Source organism: Ovis aries, chromosome 21, assembly GCF_016772045.2.
Source record: "Ovis aries strain OAR_USU_Benz2616 breed Rambouillet chromosome 21, ARS-UI_Ramb_v3.0, whole genome shotgun sequence".
Lineage (NCBI taxonomy): Eukaryota > Metazoa > Chordata > Mammalia > Artiodactyla > Bovidae > Ovis > Ovis aries.
The window spans coordinates 33,730,638-33,752,102 of record NC_056074.1 but is presented as its reverse complement, the minus strand read 5'-3'; the positions used below and the strand labels follow the sequence as shown (position 1 = coordinate 33,752,102).

The following is a 21,465-nucleotide window of genomic DNA, read 5'->3' as shown; positions in this document are numbered from 1 at the left end:
CGGCGTGCCCCCACCCTGGTCGCCACCTCCACCCCGCGCCCACCATGCCAGCCCCGCGCAAGCCCCAAGTCCCCGCTTATCCCCCCGCCCCCTGCGTCCCTGCCCCGCGCCCACCTGGCAGGCGTCCACGCCACCGCTGAGGTAGCCCACGCAAATCATGCGAGGGGTGATCTGCTGCGGCAGCAGGTGCTCGCAAGTCGTCTGGTTGATGACCCGGATCTCGCCCTTCTGCAGGATCATAGCTCCCTGGCCTGCGGAGGAGAAAGGGCGGACATGGGCAGCTTGCCAAGCCAGGCCGCGGAGGCAGGACCCGGGTCCAGGGCTTGCGGAGCCAGGTGGGATGCTGCGCAGCCGGACACAGTGGTCAGGGTGTCCTGACCATGGGAGGGAGGGGGGGGGAGGCGGGGGAGGGGGGCAATCCTGGGAAGGCGTGTGGGAAAGGAAGGGACAGAAGGACAGCCACGAAGCCCCCAAATCCGACAGCAGTGCGGTTGTGAGCACACCCTCGGCCCCCACTCACCTGCCTCCTGTGTGTGGCCCCAGCCAGTGACCCAGATGGCCTTGCCGGCGGGGAAGGTGTGGTCGGCCGCGGGCAGGCAGATGGGCCGGATGGTGGCGCTGTACTCCACCGGCCGGTCCAGCTGCAGCAGCGCAATGTCGTAGTCGAAGGTGAAGTCGTTGAAAAACGGGTGCTTGATGATCCGCTGCAGCCCGCGCTCCTGCACCCCCGGGGCGTTGCGCTTGCTCTGGTCATGCAGGCCCAGGAAGGCCGTCCACATGCTGTGCTCCGAGTACCTGCAGGGAGCAGCGAGGGCCCCAGAGGGAGGCCTGAGCCAGGACCCCAGCCAGATGCCCTGCCCCGCCCCAAGCCTGCGCCCACTCAGAGACCATGCTCAGAGGCCTCCCTCCCTGCTGCCCTCTCTCAATACACTCTTATCTCACTACTAAAAATATCTCGCTTCTTATTAATCTACCCTTCCTGCCAGGAGAGATTCTTGAGAGTCCCTTGGACAGCAAGGAGATCAAACTAATCAATCCCATAGGAAATCAACCCTGAATATTCACTAGAAGGACTGATGCTGAAGCTGAAGCTCCAATACTTTGACCCCCTGATGCAAACAACTGACTCATTGGAAAAGACCCTGATGCTGGGAAAGATTCCATGCAGGAGGAAAAGGGGACAACAGAGGATGAGGTGGTTGGATGGCATCATTGATTCAATGGACATGAACTTGGGCAAACTCTGAGAGATGGTGAGGGACAGGGGGCCCTGCGTGCTGCAGTCCATGGGGTCTCAGAGACACAGACATGGTAACTCAACAACAGTAAGCAGGATAAAAATAGCACATCAATCCAAGTACTTCTCTAGCGCAGCGGTACATATTTTAAGTACCAAATGAGCTGAAAAGTAGATGGAACTTTGTCTCCCAGGTTTGTGGATGGTGGCAGAAGGGTGCAGCAATTCTCACCACTGCACATAGGAGAACTGAACCCATAAGGACAAGACCCTGCTGTTGCTGGGAGACAGGGAAATGCTGGCAGCAGAGGCGGAAGAAGAGGAGAACTTGCACTGGGAAGATCCCCTGGAAGAGGGCATAGCAACCCACTCCAGTATGCTGGAGAGTCCCCATGGACAGAAGTGCCTGGCAGCTACACTCCCTAAGGCCTCAAAGAGTCAGACCTGTCTTAGTGACTAAACAATAAAACATACCAACAGGGGAAATACCTTTATCACGGAGAAACCTGGTGGACATCACCCTAACCAAGTAATCAGACTTTTCTCCAAACTGTCCTCCATTGATGGGGACTCGTGTACTTCTTGAAGACACGTCAGCTGTGTGGTGTTTCCTGACCAAAAAAATGTTGAACCTAACTCTCCTCATGAAGCAACAACCAGGAAAAGCCACCTCGAGAGACGTTCTATACAACAGCAGCTGGGACTTTTCAAAAATGCAACGCCATTAAAAAAAAACACACAAAAATTAAAAGGCTCGGAGAGACAATTCTAGACTTAAAAGAGACTAGCATTGTAAAGCAACTATTCTCCAATTAAAAAATAAATAAATAAAACTAATGACAAACAAAGCATATCCCTTGACTGGATCCTAGACTTTTTAAAAAATCTATAAATACCAGGAGAATTGGAGGAATCTGAAATCAGGCCACATTGCCAGTTAACACTGCTATGTCAGGGCACTTGTTTCTGGGTGTAATAACTATGGTGGTGACATGGGAGGATTTCCTTGTTCCTGCGGACACCAGCGGCTGTACTTAGGACAGAAGCGCCATGATGGCTGCACCTAACTGGGAAATGGCTCAGAAGGGTGTATGTGAACGTCTCGGGAATCACAGCTGAGATGTGACCCGTGTGCTGGAGCCCACAGATGAGTACAGTGTCTGAGAGAAGAAGGAATCTGAGAAGACTTCCGTGTCAGTCAGCAGTGAGGGCCTGGAACTTCCAGAAGACAAAGAAGAGAAAAGGAAGCAGGGGGAAGAAGAGACAAAGTGTGAAAGCCCCCGCAAGGCCATGAAGAACGCTGGTCGTGCCGAGGCAGCTGGTGACGCTGCGTGCCGCACCGTCACACGCACATCGGGCTGGATGGCAGACAGGGAAGGTCATGCATCAAGAGGTAACTCAGCGACAGGTTAGACAGCACAGCAGCACGAAACACCTGCAGTAAACCCTGGCCATTCCATTGAGACCTAAGCAGAGGTCGACCAGTCAACCATAACAAGCACTCTTCCAGAGGCTGACATGCTAAGTCATCTTATCCCTAGACACCCCATCAAGGTGGTCACAGGCCACTGACTCTACCCAGTGCTCTAGCCCGTGCTCTTGACACATGAAGCTACCTCTCAGGAACAGCCTGGGGTCACCTGCTGATTTAGAAATGTGTGCAAAGTACCTGCACTTCAGGTCCTAGCACACTTCACCCCTGCCTGTCCCTGCTCACAGCCCTGCCTTTATCTGGAAGGTCTGAGTCAACTGGTCCAGTGACAAACACCCTCATGTTTCAACACCAGACCGGACACCCTGCCCACACAGGCACTCCCTAGCAGTCACTCTCCCCAGCCCCCAGGAGAGCTCTAACGCCACACACTGGGCCCTCAACAGCCTCTCCCCAGCTCTGCGCACACACGTGTGCACATGTGTGTATGTGTGTGCCCTGTCCCCCTACCCCGGGACATCTGGAAGAGCAGGGACCAAGTCTAATTCAGCTTTGCCTTCCCATGCCAGTGATAACAATGGGTTCTGAGTGCATTCACTGACAGAAGGAAGACTGCTGAGCAGAAGAGGAAGGAAAAGGAAACGAGAAATAAAAAGATGAAGCAGGGGAACCAGGGCCCAGGGGCAGGTTCTTTAGGAGGCACTCCCCAGCTCACCCGGCCGACGGGGCTGCAAGGGGACTGCGGGAACCGAGGGTGTGCGCAGTGCCCAGATCTTGGCTTCTTCTCAGGGGAATACCTAGCTCTGGGGCTGGGCCGGAAAAATACCAGATGAGCCTGGAGCACCAAGTAGTGTCAGCAGGGAGGCAGCTCAGAAGAACAAAAGAAGGGGGAACATGTCAAAGGGAGCCGGGAGCCAGCCTGGAGAGTTCCCAGTGGCCAGCTTCAAAACAATCAAGTAACAGCACACGACACGGCACCAGATTACAACCCAGAATACACACACAAGTCCCTGCACACAGAGACAGATGATTAAATGAACACATGGGAGAGAAGGGACAAATCCTCCTTACAGAACAATGCCAGACTGACTCACTTCCAAAGAATAGAGACCAAAGAAGGAGATCCAGGCAGGGAGGCGAGGAAACTGGCATCAGCCTCTGAACCAGATGACCAAGACGAGCATCACCAGCGATCAGCCACAGTGACATCATTTACCTGCTGATACGACGTGACTGTCTTCCCAACACTCGTAACCCCAGGCTAACCATGAGAACAACGTCAGCAGCCACTGGCCTTCAGACAATTCAGGTCACGAAAAACACAGAGAGACGACTGAGAAACCGTCCTGAACAGAGGATACTGGGGAGACAGGGCAGCAGACACTGAGGGGGCACCTGGAAGGACTCTTGCTGCAGAAAGGAGGCTGGTACGAAACGTGTATGGTATTAAGCGCTCATATGGCACCTGGGGTGGGGGGGCGCGGGAGTGGAGCCCTGGGGCAGCCCCGAGGCGAGTTTCTAGGACAGAACTGTGAGTTTCTCGGAGCTGACAAACGCAGCACGATAACAGCAAGGGGAAGTATGTGTGGGGGGTGGTATAGTGAATTCTGTCCTGTCTTTGCAAGCTGTCCACATTCCAAAATGATAACTTCATTCTAAACTTTCTTCAGTAGGCTCCCACCACCCCGAGAAGAAAGCAGCTCATGTCTGCCCAGAGTGGTATGGAGTGTGCTAGTGAGAAGACAGGCCATGCTTCACCCGCCTAGCCATGCCCAGCGACCACCACTGATCCCAAGCCCCCACAGGCCTCCAGTGACCCCTCCAGCATGTGCACCAGTCAGGCCTCGCCATCTGGACACAGGCCTACTTCCTGCTGCGGGCCCCGTCTGTCCCAAAAGTCCACGGTGCTCCTCTCTCTTTGCAAAAGGGTGACCGTGCCAGCCTGGGTCCCCTCCACCCGCAGCTGCCCAGGGCTGGAAGGCTGGCCGGCTGGCAGGGAGGGCCTGAGGGAGGGGGGCCCTCTAAGCCCTCAGTCTCACTCCCGCAGCCGATGGCCAGAGGGCTTGGGCGGGCTGGACCCAAGTCACAAAGAGCCCCAGCCCTGGGCCACCTGCTCCCGCTAAGCCGCCCTGAGAGGCCAGCTCGGCCCAGTGATGTGCTTGGTGGCCCTCCCCGGGGTGGGTTCGGGTCTGCACAGGTGCCAGCAGGGGCTCAACGCTTCATTGTCACCCTTGCGTTTCCTTCTCACACCTCTCAGCCTGCAAATCACAGCATCACCATGAGCCCCCAAGAGCCCCAGGCTCAGAAAACTTGCCTATGGCAGCCTGGCAGCCTAGAGCTGGGCCGTGCATCTGAGGGCCCCAAGCGGGGCTCCCTGTAGACACTGACCACTCAGGCTCAGGAATCCACACACCAGGGCTACGGTCTGTTCTGCAGCTTAAGAGCTGTACAACCTCAGACAAATATCCTTACCTCTCTGATCCTCTGCTTCTGTAAGATGGGCACATATGAGACCTGCCCGCCTGGCTTTTAGAAGAGGCACTGAGTCCCGCCAGACAAGCAGGGGCACCCACTAAACATTTAGTGTCCCACCCCTCCAGTCCTGCTCCTGCCTCACCCAGGCAGGCTGCACAGACACAGCGCCTTTCCACCTCAGGAAACATACAGGGGCCCCACTCAGCGCCCTGGAGAGGCCTCCCGGCTCCTGCCTGTGACCCACCTGAATCCTCTGTCGTCAACAAAGCAGTGTGCGGCGGATACCATCCAGCTGGGGGAGATGAGAGAGGCCCCGCACAAGTGGCCGTGGCCCAGGGCGTGGAGGCTCACCTGCCAGGGCCACTCGCCTTGGTCCGAATTCTCACCTCCGACGACCCGGGACTGCCTGGTGAACGACCGCCGCCCACAGTCTGGAAGAGGCACAGGCGGGAGTCACCGGGTGGGAGTGGGGGCAGGGGCAGCCTGCTAGACCAGCCTCCTGGCCCCTCTCCCTGCCCCTGGACTCAAAACCCTCACTCCCCAGCCCTGGGCTCCTGCACAGGTGCCATCGCGGGCCTTCAGACCTCTGCTGGTTTGCTGAGATTTAATTTGGATGTCATTTGCCTAGATATCCTCACTGAGTGCTGAAGGACACAGCTCTCAGAGACAAGAGCGATGGGTGATGGAAAGTCAGGATGGTCCAGCTCTGCACACACTGAACCTGTGGCCAGCGCTTCTGAAATATGCAAAGGGCTGCAAATATGGGCAGGGTGCAGACAGAACCCTGCCCAGGGGTCCAGGAGCTGTGCTCTTTCTCCTCCAGGTAACACGGAGAAGCCTGGCCTTGCCCCCATGGCCAGGTCTACAAAGCAGGGGTCAGTCAGCCCAGCACCGCAGCCCGGCCCACAGAGGCCTGACCCCTCTAGGGTCAGAGCTGCCGGTGAGGCAGTGCCTGGGTGCTAGTCAGCAAAGCCGTCCTTTCCTCCAGGCAGACACATCCTATTCCGGGGGCAGAGCTGGGTGAGTGAGGCCCTGGCATGATTCCTGCCTCTGTATGTGCCTTGCTCAGTGAACAACCTGCACAACTGTACGCAGCAGCCCTGCTCACCACAGTCCTTCTCATCCGAGCCATCAGTACAGTCCTCGTTCCCGTCACACTGGGGGTTGCTCTTGTCCACACAGAGCCCATTGAGGCAGCGGTAGGTGTGTTCCGTGCAGGTGACGGCTTTCACTGCTCGAGAAGGAGGACACAGGGGAGGCAATCCATTCATCTGAGGCACCCGACCTGATGCTCACCCACCTGTCGCCCCTCTCTTGGGCCTGCCCCACCCAGCCACACTGACACCCACTCTCCTCCCGGCCCTTCTGGACGACTCTCTCCCAGCTGACACCCTTTCTCATCATGTTGCACGTTGAGTGGCCGTGGGAGGCGGGCCCCGGCCTCACCGTCTTGGCACTTGGCCTCATCGGACCCGTCACCACAGTCGTCCTTCCTGTCACACTGCTGGCTCTGCGGGAGGCACTTCCCGTTGTCACACTTGAAGGTATTGGGCGGGCAGCCTGGGGAGCACAAGGACTCAGCAGGGGCTCGAGGGCCAGCAGCGAGGCCACGGGGAGCTGGGCAGCGACCCCCGCCCCGACCCCGGCCACACTCACTGCAGCCCTCCTCGTCGCTGCCATCCTCACAGTCCCTCACGGAGTCACAGACCCAGAACAGGGGCTTGCAGAACTTGTCCTTGCACGTGAACTGGTAGGTGGCGTTGCACTCTGGAGGGGCGGAGAGGCAGTTGGATGCCAGGCTCACTCGGTACTCAGTCACTCGCCACGCCCCTGGGGATCCCATCCCGCCCGGTCGTGGAGGCTGACTCGCGGGCTACAAAGGACAGGAATGACCCCTACCCCCACCTCAGGCCTTCCCGCTCGGGGTCGCAGCCAGAAGCCGGGCACAGAGAGGGCAGAGGACGCCAGGGGACTCACTGCAGTCGAGCTCATCACTGTAGTCAGTGCAGTCGGCCCAGCCATCACAGCGAAGTTCCTTCCGGATACACCGCCCCGTGTTACACATGAAACTGCCCGGGCATGCTGCAGGCAGAGGGTAAGCCTGAAGTCCACAGCCACCCCCATCACCTCCACTGCAGGCTTCCCGACCTTGCAGCCAGCCACAATGGGCACCAGAGGAGACCTCCCAGCCCAGCCCCCAGTACAGGGGAGTGAGGCTGCAGCTGGGGGCCCACTGAGCTGTGGCAAGGGGTTCCTACAACAGGTGGGACAGCCGGAGAGGGTGGGGAAGGCACTGGTTGTGGTCCCTCCTGGCCCCCATGACCAATCCCTGGGAGGTCCCGGGCAGAGTGGAGAGAGGCCGGTGGGCGTGCACTGATTTCTACAGCCCCGTGTCCTTGGCCGGCCATGACCCCAAGCACCAGGCTCCCCATCAGCAACCTGGAGCAGCAGCCACTCGGCAGACAGATGACGTGCGTGTCCTCCCCCAGGCACCGGGAATCACTGGATCGCCTTAATTCCAAGGTGCTTCCACACTTGAACATTTCTGAAACTAGGATGTGTCTGACAACTGAGGTCATCGGGCAGATGACAAACTGAGAGGAACCTGTTTCCCTTTCTCTGCACAAGTAGCTTTGTCACTTACCAAAGGCGTTTGCTCATCTAATTACACTTTGGGTGGTGAGCCACGCAGCTGAATGTGAAGTTAAATTTGGATGCTTGTGTGCAGTTAAACGGAGAAGGAAATGCCACCCCTACTCCAGTGTTCTCGCCTGGAGAATCCCAGGGATGGGGGGAGCCTGGTAGGCTGCCGTCTATGGAGTCGCAGAGAGTCAGACATGACTGAAGTGACTTAGCAGCAGCAGCAGTGCAGTTAAAGTGTCTTCCAAAAGGTTATTCTATGATTTGTTATTGTTTACTAGCTAAGTCGTGTTCGACTCTGTGACTACATGGACGGCAGCCTGCCAGGCTCCTCTGCCCATGGGATTTCCCAGGCACGAATACCGCAGTGGGTTGCCATTTCCTTCTCCAGGGGATCTTCTCAGACCAGGGATTGAAACTGCATCTTCTGCACTGGCAGTCTCTTGACCACTGGTAGCCACCTGGGAAGCCCTATTCTATGATACAAGGTTGAGACAAACAAAAAGATCCCACTGCGGACAGAGAAGAACTGATATTCACAGCAGACAGTGAAATTAAACGCCATGGAAACAGTTAAGGTCTCTTCAGTAGAGATCTCACAATTTTCAGAGCTAGGAGGGGTTCATGCGATGATCCATGCCCCAGTGTGCTCTGTCTCAAAAGCATGCTATTCATATGGCAGCTGCTAAAAGTCCAGAGACAAGCACAGATTCTCAAAGTGGTGCAGAGCCAAAGGGACAGTGGCCCAAGGGCACTTTGAGTTCCCCGGCCTGATGGGCTCCTCCCAGGGACCTAAGGGCACAGTTGGCTCTTTTTCCCTCAAAAAGCTACTGCAGTGACTGAGATGCCCCCTATGAGCTCTGGTGGCTCAGCGTCAGAGATGCTAATGAGATGCAGAACAGACGGCCAATCTCAGGTCGGCCCTCCAGCCAGGCCCCGCTTCCTGAGCGCGACACTCACGGTCACGCGCATCGAAGGACAGGAACTCCGCCAGGAATCCGGTGTCGGTGTAGGACTGGTCCGAGTGGAAGTGGACAGTGATCTTGTTGCTCCTGCTGCTGGTGACAAACTGTGGCCTCTCTCCACAGTACCTGGGGGTGGCGGGCAGCTCAGCAGAGGAAGAAGACTCCCCTGGGGCTGGGGCACCCCACTCGCCCTCCCCCAACACTCACTTCTCCCCGTTGATCTCCACGTAGTCCTTGGTGCAGGAGCCCACAGGGACATTGGGCTCCTGCAGGAAGAAGGCTTTGAAGCGCACCTTCACGTTTTTGTTGTTGGGCACCTACAGAGAGAGATGCTGCTGTGGGCCTGGCTCTGCACAGCCTCCCTCTTTCCTGAGCTGGGGGGGATGCGAGGGGATTCTTCCCTCCCACCTGCCCGCCCACCCGCCCGCCTGCAGGGCAGTGAGGACACGGCAGGAGGGATCTGGAAGGAAGACCTTTCCGACTCGCCAGCCGCAGCACACACTGTGGTGTCCTAAAGCAGGCCGGGCAGTTCTCCCACATCACTGACTGGACGGCGCGCGTTTCTAGCCGCCCAGTGAGCGTGTCCTCCTCTGCACAGCACTCACTGTCCCCACAGCTCCTCTAGAAGGCCCCAGAGCGAGCCGCATCCCGGGGGTGGATCCCTCCGGCAGGCACCAGCCATAGGAGGAGGGGTTGAGCTTGGGCCTGAAGATGCTGCTTCGAAAACTGCCCCGCCCACAGCCTCCACACACACCCCTTGGGAGTGGCCGAAGGTGCTGATCGCTCTCTCTCCTGCCTCCCTGGAGCACCCCCACCTCCGTCCTCCCTGGAGCACCCCCAACCGATTCCTCTTTCCTCCCCCATCTACTGCCGAACCAGCTTCTCTAACCTCCCACAGCACACAGCCCCCACCTCAATGTGCCAGGTACAGTTGACATTGGGCGGGTAGTGGCCTGGATAGTAGGGGCTGTTAAATGTCCCCTGGGCTGCCCGCAAGTAGCCTCCACAGCCTGGAAGGAAAGGCAGAGAGACGCACGTGACGACTGAGGTCCCAGGAGGGCGAGGGGCCCCGAGGAGCCGGCCGGCCTCCCTCAAGCCTGGGCACCAGACGCCCACAGCTCAGGAGGGCCTGAGCTTTAAACCCCATGGCCCCGAGGCCTGCCCCTTCCTGGGCCTCCCCTTACTGCTCAGCCGGGGCAGCTGGAAGAACACAGCCTCAAAGCCGGGGTGCCTGCGCTCGGTGCTGGTCACCAGCGTGATGAGCAGGACGTTCTGGGAGGAGAGGAAGGTCAAGTTGTAGGAGGGAGGGTAGGTCCCACACAGCCTGCGGGGCAGAAGGGGGAGTGTTATGGGAGCCACAGAACCCCAGCAGAGGGGTCAAGGGTGGGGTCCCCCACCACCCTCAGCCTGCCATTTAAGTAAAGATCTCCTCATAAGACTGTCTTTGTTTATAAACAACTCAGAAACACTGAATGCCTAATAATAGAGGACTCGCTAAACAAACTATGGGCCAAATAATTGCAGCAGCAGTTAACAGCATCAACTGTTAACACTAACACTTACTAAGAATATACCAGGCACCATCCTTACTGCTTCTATATCCATTAAGTCAGGTATTCATCACAACAACCATTAAATACTATTATCCCCATTTTACAGATAAGGAAAGAGAGGTGAAACAGGTTAAATAGCTTGCCCAAGACTGCACAGCTGGTAAGTGGCAGGACTAAATGAAAAAACAGCCCATAGAATGGGAGATAATATTGGCAGGTGATACAACCCACAAGGGATTAATCTGCAAAATATACAAGCAGCTCATGCAGCTCAATATCAAAAACAAACAAAAAAAAATTTTTTTAATGGGCAAAATATCTAAATAGACACTTCTCCAAAGAAGACGGCAGCCCACCAGGCTCCACCGCCCCTGGGATTGTCCAGGCAAGAACACTGGAGTGGGTTGCCATTGCCTTCTCCGATGCATCAAAGTGAAAAGTGAAAGTGAAGTCGCTCAGTCATGTCCGACTCTTAGCAACCCCATGGACTGCAGCCTACCGGGCTCCTCCATCCATGGGATTTTCCAGGCAAGAGTACTGGAGTGGGTTGCCATTGCCTTCTCCAAAAGAAGACATAACACATGGCCAAAAAGCACATGAAAGGATACTCAACACAGCTAAATATTAGAAAAATGAAAATCAAAACTACAGTGAAGTATCAGCTCACACTGATCAGAATGGCCATCATCAAAAAGTCTACAAACGAAAAACACTGGAGAAGGTATGGAGAAAAGAATCCTTCCCACACTACTGGTGGGAATGTAAATTGGTGCAGCTACTATGGAAAACAGTATGGAGGCCTTAAATAAACAAAAATAGAGCTACCACATGACCCAGCAATCTCACTCCTGGGCAAATATCCAGAAAAGATGAAAACCATAATTTGAAAAGATACGTGCAACTGAAAGTTCGCAGCAGCACTGTTTACAGGAGCCCCAGTGTGGAAGCAACCCGAATATCCATTGACAGGTGAATGGATAAGGAAGACGCAGTATGTACATACAGTGGAGCATGTACCCAGTCACAAAAAAGAACGAAATAATGCCATTTCCAGCAACACGGACCTAGAGACCATCACACGAAGTGAAGAAAATCAGACGGAGAAACAAAATACCCTATGATATCACTCATGTGTTGAACCTAAAACAATTACACAAATGAACTTTTCTATAAAACAGAAAGAGACTCCCAGATATAGAAAACAAACTTCTGGTTACCAAAGGGGGAAGGGAGGGAGGGATAATTAAGAGGTTGGGATTCACAGATACACACCACTATATATAAAGTAATCAACGAGGACCTACTGCATAGCACTCTACGGGATACTCTGTAATAACCTATATAGGAACATAGTCTGAAAAAAGAATATAGACATGCACAACTGAATACTTTTCTGTACACCTGAAACCAATACGACACTGTAAATCAACTACACTCCAATATAAAATAAAAAATGTTTTTTTAAATTTTTCAATGAGTAATAAGTCAATGAAGGAAAAAACATCTCTGCTCACCAGAAAAAAAGCAGCAGGACTGAATTTCAGACTCGTCACTTGGCACCGGAGCCCTCAATGCTAATAAATACGGCCTATGAGCTGACCGACACCAGCACCGTTAACAGTGACACAGACATGCCACTCATCTGGGAGGGCCATCATAACAGGCTTCACCTTTACAGAGCAGACAGTGCAGCCAAGTGTGGCACATACGCCTACTTTTAAATAAATACACAGATACACCCAGAGCAAACAAAACCTGCAGGAAGGTACAACACATTTAACAGTGACCATTTCCAGATGGTAAGATTATGAGTGGTGTCTGCCCTCTCTGTGCACATCTGTTCTACCCTCTGCCTCTCAGGACCAGGCATGTACTGGCTGTACAGACGATCAGTTAGAGAAAGAGAAAGAAACCCAGCATGAAAGGGGTGTTTAGATAGAAGTCCTGGCTGCAAAGCTGTGGCAGCAGATGGCTCTCTCTGGGTTTCAGCCTGAAGTTTAGCCCCTTTTTAATCACAAAACATCTGTCCAGCTCATTTCTACAGACAACAATAGAAGGCTCCAGTCCACTGAGTCCAAGGTGGCAGGGGGAGCTGAGTGGAGGCAGTTCATCCCTACCTGCAGGCTCTCATTCACCTCAGCACCCCCCAGCAGGTGTATTATGCCTTTTTTTTAACTTTTTAAAATAATTCATTTCATTTTATTTTGGGCTGCGCTAGGTCTTCGCTGCTTTGGCTTGGGCTTTCTCTAGCTTTGGAGAGCGGGACCTACTCCTTAGCTGTGGCACACAGGCTTCTCCCTGCTGTGGCTTCTCTTGCAGCAGAGCATGGGCTCGAGGGCGCATGGGTCTCTGCAGTTGCAGCATGTGGCCTCAGTAGTTGCGACTCCTGGGCTCCAGAGCATAGCTCAACAGTTGTGGTGCACAGGTTTAGCTGCTCTGCTGCACATGGTATCTTCCCAGACCAAGGATCGAACCCTAGTCTCCTGCATTCGCAGATGGATTCTTTACCACTGAGCCACCAGGGAAGCCTCCACGCCTTTTCTTAATTGAAGCGTAGTTGATTTACAGTGTTTCTGGTGTACAGGAAGGTGACGCAGTTATATATATATATTTTTTCTTTTGGATTCTTTTCCATTATAGGTAATTATAAGATATTTAATATAGTTCCCTGTGCTTATATATTTTATATACAGTGATGTGTATCTATTATGCCTTTTTATTTCCTATAATTCTGATGCTCTGACCCCTGGGGGCTTGCTAACCCTGGAGAGGTAGCCTTCCTCCCGCTACCCCTCAGGGCTAGTCAATCCCTCGAGACAGTTAACACTTAGGCAAGACTTTTACATGCAGACTAACCGGAGCCCACACCCCAACACCTTCTCTGTGAGGCTCTTTTGCTGGAGACCACGCTCTACCTCCCCTAACTGCCCAGGTACCAGTCTAGCGGAGACGGTCCCAGGCTACGGAGCCCGCTGGAGTTATTCAAACCAACCCATCCTAAGGTGTATCTCTGCCTTGCCATTCCTGCAGAATCCACACAAAGGCTCTTGCCCACATTATCCTCCAGGCCCCTCTGCCTCCTGAACAATCCTGATGCCTCCCCCTGTGGCCCTGTGTAGCTCCTCCTCTCAGCAACTAACTGTCAGCTTGTAACAAACTGTCTTTTCAACAGCAGTCATCTCCCATCTGTAGGCCTCGGCATTGCTGAGCAACAATAAAACCTTCATTCACAATAGCAAGGGTGGCAGGTAGGGTGGTGGCAGGGGCAGGACTTCCCTGGTGGTCCAGCAGTTAGGACTTAGCATTTTCACTGCCATGGCCTGGATTCGATCCCCGGTTGGGGAACTAAAATCCTGCAAGCCTCATGGTGTGGCCAAAAATAAAAATAAAAAAGAGAGAAAGATAAAAATACAGTAATAGGCAGCACCTTCACGGTGGCAGGTAAAGGACAGATAAAGGAGCACCCGGCTCCTTTAGGGACCTGTGGGCCTCTGGCACCCTTGCCAAGGCTGATGGTCACCTCTAGATGCTCCCTGCAGCTCACACTGAGGACCACGCCACCCCTGCTCTGTGATGCCTGCAAGTCAGCCGTGGCCTGAAATTCCAACCTCCACAGCAGTCATTCCAGAGGCTCAGCCCACCACAGGCAGCCCACTGCCCACCTCCACTCTCCCAGGACACTCACTGCACCACGGCTCGGGGTTCCACGGGGCTCAGGGTGTCATACACCGTGACCAGGTCACTGCCACGTTCATCACAGGTGGCAACATCGAAGCTGCGGAAGGTGAGGCTCAGCACGGAGTCAGCGTCCCCCCGCAGCGTCCACTGGCAGCGGGCGTGAGATGGGTAGGGGCTGTCGGGGAAGCCGGGTGTGCTGAAGCGGGTGGGCTCGCTGCCCTGGGCGTGCAGGGCAAAGCTGCAGCTGTCTGTGTGGGGCAAGAGGATACGGGGCAGAACTGGGCAGGAGAGCCACCAGGACCCCCGCCCATGAGGGTGCAGCCAGCCCTGGCCCCTCTAAGGTGCCCCAGGCTGCTCTGGACCCAGGAGAGGCCAGGAAGGGGGTTTGTCCTGGCCTGGGAGAGGCAGAAGGATCTGGCCATCACCATGTGTGACTTTGGCAGACCCCCTTGACTGAGCGGGCATGTGGCCACATCGCTTCCCTTCTCCTTCGGGAGGAGGGCAGATACTTACTGTCCCGGGTGTTCTGTACTATTCTGGGGTCACTGGCTGAAGAACAAGAGGGATAAGAGAGCACTTACTCATGCAGTCCATTTCCTCATTCCCCTAGAGGGAGGTGCCCGGCCAGCTCACAGTCTCCTCTCCCAGGCACTTAGTCCAGGAGAGCTGAGGCCCCCACACCAGCCCAGGAGCAGGCCCTGCTCCCGGCCGGACAAACGCCCACCCCGGTGGCCCCTGCACTCACGGAAGGCCACCACCGAGGTCATCACGAAGGAGCTCATGGAACGGGCTCGGGGCGGCACTGTGACCATGCGCTTCTCCGCCATGGCCTGCTCAGCTTGCTTCACCAGGTGCTTGGGGATGTCGAACTCTGACCAGTAGTAGGCAATGACGCTGCCCTCGCTGGGGAGAGAGGGCTGAGCCTGAGACGCCCGGGTCCACACCTTCCCAGGTGCCCGGTGAAGACGGGGCAGGATTAAGAGCCTCCTGGCTGGAGGAGATGCTCACCAAGAGACCTTCTCCAGGCCGGTCCCCCCACGCCGCCCTAGGCTCCTGTGTGCCCACCCACCTGCTGACCCCTGAGCCAGAGGCCTGGCCCTTGACTCTCATAGGCTCACACCCAACCGGACTCGCTGGGGTTTCGGCTCAGGCTCAGGTGGGAGAGAAAGCCTGGAGTGGAGTGTGGGCTCTCCCTCTAGCCTGGGCACACTGAGTGACCGTTCGAGTCTGTTTCCTGAACGTGAAAGGGGCCGACGGCGCCGCCTGCCACGCTGCCTCCGTAAAAGATTCAATGAGATCAGCAAACTCTAAGGTACTTTCCGGATAAAGTCAGAAGAAGGACTGGCGGGCATCCTGGCTCTTCAAGCAGGACCTCGTGGCCTCATCACCCCGGCGGGCCCCACACCCTGCCCGCCCCCCAGCGGCCCACCTCCCGCCAGCCCTCCCAGCACCCACCTGAAGGCGGTCACAGTTGATGTCTTGTAGTAGGGGCCCAGGACTGGGATCCCGCTGTATAAGAACTTCAGCTGAGGGAAGGAGAGGAGGCTGACGGCGGGCCAGAGAGCGCCAAGGACCCCGGCCCCCAGCCCAGGCCACTCCCTCCCTCCTGGGACCTGGGCCCCCTAAACAAGCCAGGTGCTGGAGAGCCCCCCGTCACACGTCTGGGGGTGCCAGAGCTGACAGCAGTGCCGGGGGGCCGGGACTCACCGCCTCCTTCACCTTCTTGGCCAGGTTTGCAAACTCAGTGGAGTTGGAGTTCTCGTAGGCATCCAGGAAGTTCTCGTTCCGGACACTCAGGTAGCCGTTGAAGATCTTCTGGACTCGCACATTCCGGTCTGCGAGAGACCCAGGGAGGACGGTGGTCAGAGGGAGGGACGTACGCCCTCCAGTGCCCGCCCGGGCCCAGCTGCCCTCAGCCACCCCAGGGAGCGGACCCTGCCGTCTCCTCTCCCTCCCCCGAACCGTATCCTCCCTCCACCCCGAGGAGGGTCACTCACCCTGGAAGCGCCATGCCAGAAGCCCCGCCAGGAGGGACAGCGCCAGGAAGGCAGCCAGCACGGCCACCAGCACCACCCACCGCCGCGGGCCGCCCTTCTCCACCTTCCTGCTGTTGTTGGCCGGCAAGAACTCCACGCCTTCCTCACAGCCATTCATATTCTGCATAGAGAAGCCAGCGCACTGCCCATCAGAACCCCCGGCTCTGCAGCCTGCCAGCCCCGCTGGGGAAGGACATGTCCAAGCTCTCACGTTCAGCTGCACGAGAAAAGCCGGGAGGACCGAGCAGTGGCCTCCCCTCCGGGTATCTGCAGGCATGCACTGCCTGAGAACTGTGAGTGTAAATAAAAATGAAACAAGCAGCCCGTCTGAGCTCAGTCAGCTGAGACTGTCACCTCCGTGAGTCACCTCGGACGTAGGAGGAGGGCCAGGTGTGGGGAGAGCTGGCCCAGCCCAGGGATCACCTCCTCAGCACCTCCGGGCAAGCTGCACTGTACACCCTGACCCCAATCCTTGCTCTGCCAGTGTGTAAGCAGCCAGAAGTAAAAGGGCAGTAACGTGGGCAGCTCTGCAGTGCCACGGCAGGGCAAGTCTCTGCCTTGAGCCTGAAGTCTCCCAGCCCAGGACACCATGGCGAGCTGAGAAGGCCAGGTCTCTACTGGAATCCGTGCGTGTCCATGCTCAGACCCAAGAGCATGAAAAACGAACGAAACTTCCAACAAACAGGACGGCGGGGGTCGGGGGGCTCCAGGAATAGGGGGCACAAGTATGGACAGGGAGGTGGGGTGTCTGCAGCGTGCAATGGCAGGTAGGCAAACTCATCCGCCTACAGGACACACTCTTATCTGCAGCCCTAAACAAGCAAAAGCCCCACCCCAAATTCCACAGAGGTGCCCGTTCAGTCTTCAGACGTGGCTGTCTTGGTGTGAACCTCAGACCTGTGCTTGAGCTGACATTTCCTGCTTTGCCACATTCAGACACTCTCACATAGCTTACTCACTGCTGTGAGAGCTTGTCCCCACGCCTGCCCCATTTGGGTGTCTGTATCTCGAATTTCAGTTTCCTAATGGGTTATATTTGTGACTTCATCTAATATCAAACCCAGACATACACCCTCTAGCTAACCCCACCACGGTCATCGTACTACAATATATAAACGGATCAAACCAACACGTTGTACACCTCAAAATTACATCTCAAAATGAAATAAAATTTTAAAAACAAAAAAGAAGCACACCCCAGAGTCAACCACTTAAGATGTTTTCAACCTGCTTGTTCTGGAATTTGTCTCCATATCCCTGAATAATACGCCAATACCACCAACTCGATTCATCTATAAAATATAATCAGCTGACTTATATTACGGAAATGTGTATTTCAAAGTCCTTCCTTCTGTCTTTCACCCATCTTCCCAAAAGATACAGGGCTGAAGTTAAAAAAAAAATTATACCCATACTCTATGTTTTCATTATTAGTCTCGAGAATATTGTTCACTATAATTTCCTTCTCGCTACAATTGATTTGTTTTTCCGGCTGTGAATATTCATTTACTCGGGTTTCCCCCGCCCCCCCACATATATCTAAGTCTTTCCATACAATCTAAGTGCTCTGTAATGTTCTTCTCACCTTCCACATATAAAGTCTGTCAAAGAACCTTTCATTTCATTTTCTTCCTGGAGGCACTCTGTCCTTTCCCGTAGCTGCTGTCTGGAACTTCCCCCCACCACCATGACCCTGGGAAGTTCCTGAATTCAACTTCCTCTTGGGAGGATAATATCTGTGCCTTTCAGGATTATAGTTCCCCGACCAGGAATCGAACCCGGGGTCATGGCAGTGAAAGCATTGAGTCCTAACCACTGGACTACCAGGGAACTTCCAATTCCCTCTTGCATTAAGACCCCCATTTCCTGGATTCCATGTCTTCATCTCTGTTGGCTTACTTCATTTTGGTGGACACATACTTCAGTAGTTTCTAGACAGAGACATTTCTTGCAACTTTGCATGTTTCAGAAGGACCTTAACTCTGTACTCCTGTTTGTTGATATCTGGGCTGGGTATAATGCAAATAATTTTCAAACTTAGAATTCTGAAGTCCCCAATGTTCTACAGCTTTTAATTTTGCTTTGCAGAAATAAGATAAGAGTACAAATCCATCATTTTTTATCCATAATTCGTTGTCTTTCTCTGAAAATCTTGAGGAACTGTTTGGAACTGGATCTTTCAACTTCACAACACTGAGCTCTCAGTCTGCCCTTTGAGCTTGGAAAGTTATATCTTTCAGTCTGGGAAAGTTTCCTGTATTATTTTAAGTTATGCCCTCTCCTTTATCTTCTCTTTTCTCTTTCTAGAAGTCCTACTATATGGATCCTTTATTTATCCTTTCTCTGCTACTATTATCCATCTTGATTTTTAATCTTTCTATTTTTTCATTTCTGCTATCAAAACTTTCATCTCCAAAAGTTCTGTCTTGTTCTCTGATTTTTTGATGCAAAAATGTTCTCATCCTGATATTTCTATTGAGTAACTTTTTTCAATAGAGAAACTGCTGTTGATTTTCTCTTTTGTGTTGAAGGCTTTCCTTAAATGCCTGAGAATACGAGGCTGTTCACTCAAAATCAGGAATGAAGTCCTAAAGGTTGTTTGAAAGTTCTGTGGACATGGCTGGCCACAGGTGGCTTCACTTTGGGCCACAATTCAGTGACTAGACAGATACTTTACTGGACAGTCCCAACTGCTAGGCTGTGTAGATCTTTTCTATGGGATGGCTTAGTTACTGCAGAGAATGATTTTCTAGTCTCCAGGATGGGATAATTTAAACCTGCTGCTGCTGCTGCTAAGTTGCTTTAGTTGTGTCCAACTCTGTGCGACCCCAGAGATGGCAGCCCACCAGGCTCCCCCGTCCCTGGGATTCTCCAGGCAAGAACACTGGAGTGGGGTGCCATTTCCTTCTCCAATGCATGAAAGTGAAAAGGGAACGACCCCATGGACTGCAGCCTACCAGGTTCTTCCACCCATGATATTTTCCAGGCAAGAGTACTCAAGTGGGGTGCCATCGCCTTCTCCAATTTAAACCTAGCCACTAGCATTCAGAACACGGGAGAGAAGAGACCTATGACTGTTTTCGCCTTCACTGCAGCCCTCTAGCTCCCGGTGTCCTCGAGTCTGGAGAAATCAATTTCCCATCCCTTCTACGAGATGTGTGGGTAGGAGCATTTTTGTTTGGAGTGGAGGTGGGGCTCTGGAGATTTCTAATAATGCCCTTCCCTGTCTCACCTCTATCTTGTATAAATACCTGAGCCCCATTCCTGAGTCTGGCAGAGGACGTTATCAGAGAAATACTAGGAGAATATTTCCAAGCATTAAAGAGTCATATGTCTTCAAAGGGCTCGCTGAATAATGAGAAAGATAAATGAAAAAGCACACATAACAAAATACATCATGACGAGGTTTCAGAACACCGAGGTTTAAAAGCACATCCTCTACTGCATGATGTGACCGACAAGGGCTTCATTTCCAAAATATACGAGCAGCTCATACAACCCAGTAACAAAAAACAAATATCTCAGTCGACAAATAGGTAGAGGACCTAACCAGCCATTTCAAAGAAGACATACAGATGGCCAACAGGCACATGAGATGATGCTCAACCTAGATAATTATTAGAGAAATGCAAATCAAAACTACAATGAGGTACCACAGGTATTCACTGGTCAGAATAGCCATCATCAAAAATTCTACAAATAATAAACGCTGAACAAGGTGTGGAGAAAGGGGAATCCTCGTACTATTGGTGGAAATGTAAACTGGTTCAGTCACTACTGAAAACAGTATGGACGTTCTTCAAAACACTGAAAACAGAGTTATATGATCTAGCAATCCCAGGCCTGGGCCTATACCAGAACAAAATTGTAACTCAAGAAGATACATGTTCCCCTATGTTCCGGGCAGCACTATTCACAATAGCCAAGATATTCAGTTCAGTTCAGTTCAGTCGCTCAGTCGTGTCCGACTCTTTGCATGCCAGGCCTCCCTGTCCATCACCAACTCCCGGAGTTCACTCAAACTCATATCCATCGAGTCGGTGATGCCATCCAGCCATCTCATCCTCTGTCATCCCCTTCTCCTGCCCCCAATCCCTCCCAGCATCAGAGTCTTTTCCAATGAGTCAACTCTTTGCATGAGGTGGCCAAAGTACTGGAGCTTCAGCTTTAGCATCATTCCTTCCAAAGAACACCCAGGGCTGATCTCCTTTAGAATGGACTGGTTGGATCTCCTTGCAGTCCAAGGGACTCTCAAGAGTCTTCTCCAACACCACAGCTCAAAAGCATCAATTCTTCGGCACTCAGCCTTCTTCACAGTCCAACTCTCGCATCCATACATGACCACTGGAAAAACCATAGCTTTGATTAGATGGACCTTTGTTGGCAAAGTAATGTCTCTGCTTTTCAATTGAAACAACCTAAATGTTGACCAGAGATGAATGGATAAAGAAGATATGGTATATTTATACAATGGAATATTTCTCAGCCATACAAAAGAATGAAATATTGTCATTTGCAGCAACATGGATGAACCTAGGGATTATTATACCGAGGGAAGAAAGTCAGACAGAGACAAATACCATACGATATCACTTATATGTGGAATCTAAAAATTGACACAAATGAATCAAGCAAAATTTCATGGTCATGGGTTGGAAGACTCAAGATAGTTAAGATGTCTTATTTTCCTCAGATGCCTATAGCGTCAGCACTATCTTGATCAAATTCTCAGCAGGCTGTTCACAGAAATTGATGAGCTGCTTCTGAAATTCGTACGCACCAAGCTCTGAAAAGGAACAAAACTGAAGGACTTACATCACCTTATCTTGAGATTTACTGCAAAGACAACACATTTTTTTTTTAAGTCATGCATTTCATTTCCAAGAGTGACTTTGATTCTTAGATGGTTCTTTTTTTAAACCATAGCCTTTTCGATTCTATGAATTCACCACCTTCTTGTTCTTTCTTAGGATACCAACTTGATTGTTTTTATATGATCTTCAGAATCATGTCTTTGCCCATCTAGGTTGCAGGATTGCTGTAAATGTCCAATGGTCTTTGTTTGTCTAAACATACTGGAAAATGAAAAAACAGTAAGGCTTTAGCTAGACTCTGAGCAAACTGTGTGTCTACGTTTATATGTGCTGGAAGAAATGTAACAGAATAATAGTTTATTCAGTTTATTTTCAGCGTAAAGGGTAACTTCACAACTGTTTTCTTACTCAAGCCCCACAACAACCCTGAAAGCATTCATGACAGGTATCCTCACTACCATTCTACAGAAGGGCAGGGAGAAATGATGAGTTTGTGGGATCACACAGCCACGAGGTGGCGCTTCAGATTTGACCTTCATCTTCCGCCTCCCTCAGTCAGCATCCAGAACTCAGGGAGCAAGTATTCTGGGAAACGGGAAAGCAAACTCCTTGGGAAGGAAAGGTGGCTGACAGCA

General features: G+C 52.9%; 1 protein-coding gene across 5 annotated transcripts in view; it reads right to left on the bottom strand.

Moving 5' to 3' along the window:
- The window catches only part of ST14 (ST14 transmembrane serine protease matriptase), a 39,085-nt gene that overhangs the window by 644 nt on the left and 16,976 nt on the right, over nucleotides 1–21,465 (bottom strand). For 4 of the 5 annotated variants that reach the window (XM_042238154.1, XM_042238155.2, XM_042238151.1 and 1 more), the window contains exons 2-18: nucleotides 15,978–16,137; nucleotides 15,688–15,815; nucleotides 15,436–15,506; nucleotides 14,726–14,883; nucleotides 14,494–14,529; nucleotides 13,988–14,228; nucleotides 9,934–10,073; nucleotides 9,662–9,759; nucleotides 8,957–9,066; nucleotides 8,745–8,875; nucleotides 7,122–7,226; nucleotides 6,801–6,911; nucleotides 6,591–6,704; nucleotides 6,253–6,375; nucleotides 5,389–5,575; nucleotides 521–795; nucleotides 115–251 (exon numbers count right to left, since the gene is read on the bottom strand). In XM_042238154.1, coding sequence (XP_042094088.1) covers nucleotides 115–251; nucleotides 521–795; nucleotides 5,389–5,575; nucleotides 6,253–6,375; nucleotides 6,591–6,704; nucleotides 6,801–6,911; nucleotides 7,122–7,226; nucleotides 8,745–8,875; nucleotides 8,957–9,066; nucleotides 9,662–9,759; nucleotides 9,934–10,073; nucleotides 13,988–14,228; nucleotides 14,494–14,529; nucleotides 14,726–14,883; nucleotides 15,436–15,506; nucleotides 15,688–15,815; nucleotides 15,978–16,134 — 2,322 coding nt within the window. In that variant the 5' untranslated portion in view covers nucleotides 16,135–16,137. Of the gene's footprint in view, nucleotides 1–114; nucleotides 252–520; nucleotides 796–5,388; nucleotides 5,576–6,252; nucleotides 6,376–6,590; nucleotides 6,705–6,800; nucleotides 6,912–7,121; nucleotides 7,227–8,744; nucleotides 8,876–8,956; nucleotides 9,067–9,661; nucleotides 9,760–9,933; nucleotides 10,074–13,987; nucleotides 14,229–14,493; nucleotides 14,530–14,725; nucleotides 14,884–15,435; nucleotides 15,507–15,687; nucleotides 15,816–15,977; nucleotides 16,138–16,227; nucleotides 16,322–21,465 lie in introns of those variants that run through there. The other variant, XM_027959399.2, reaches the window with a different exon arrangement.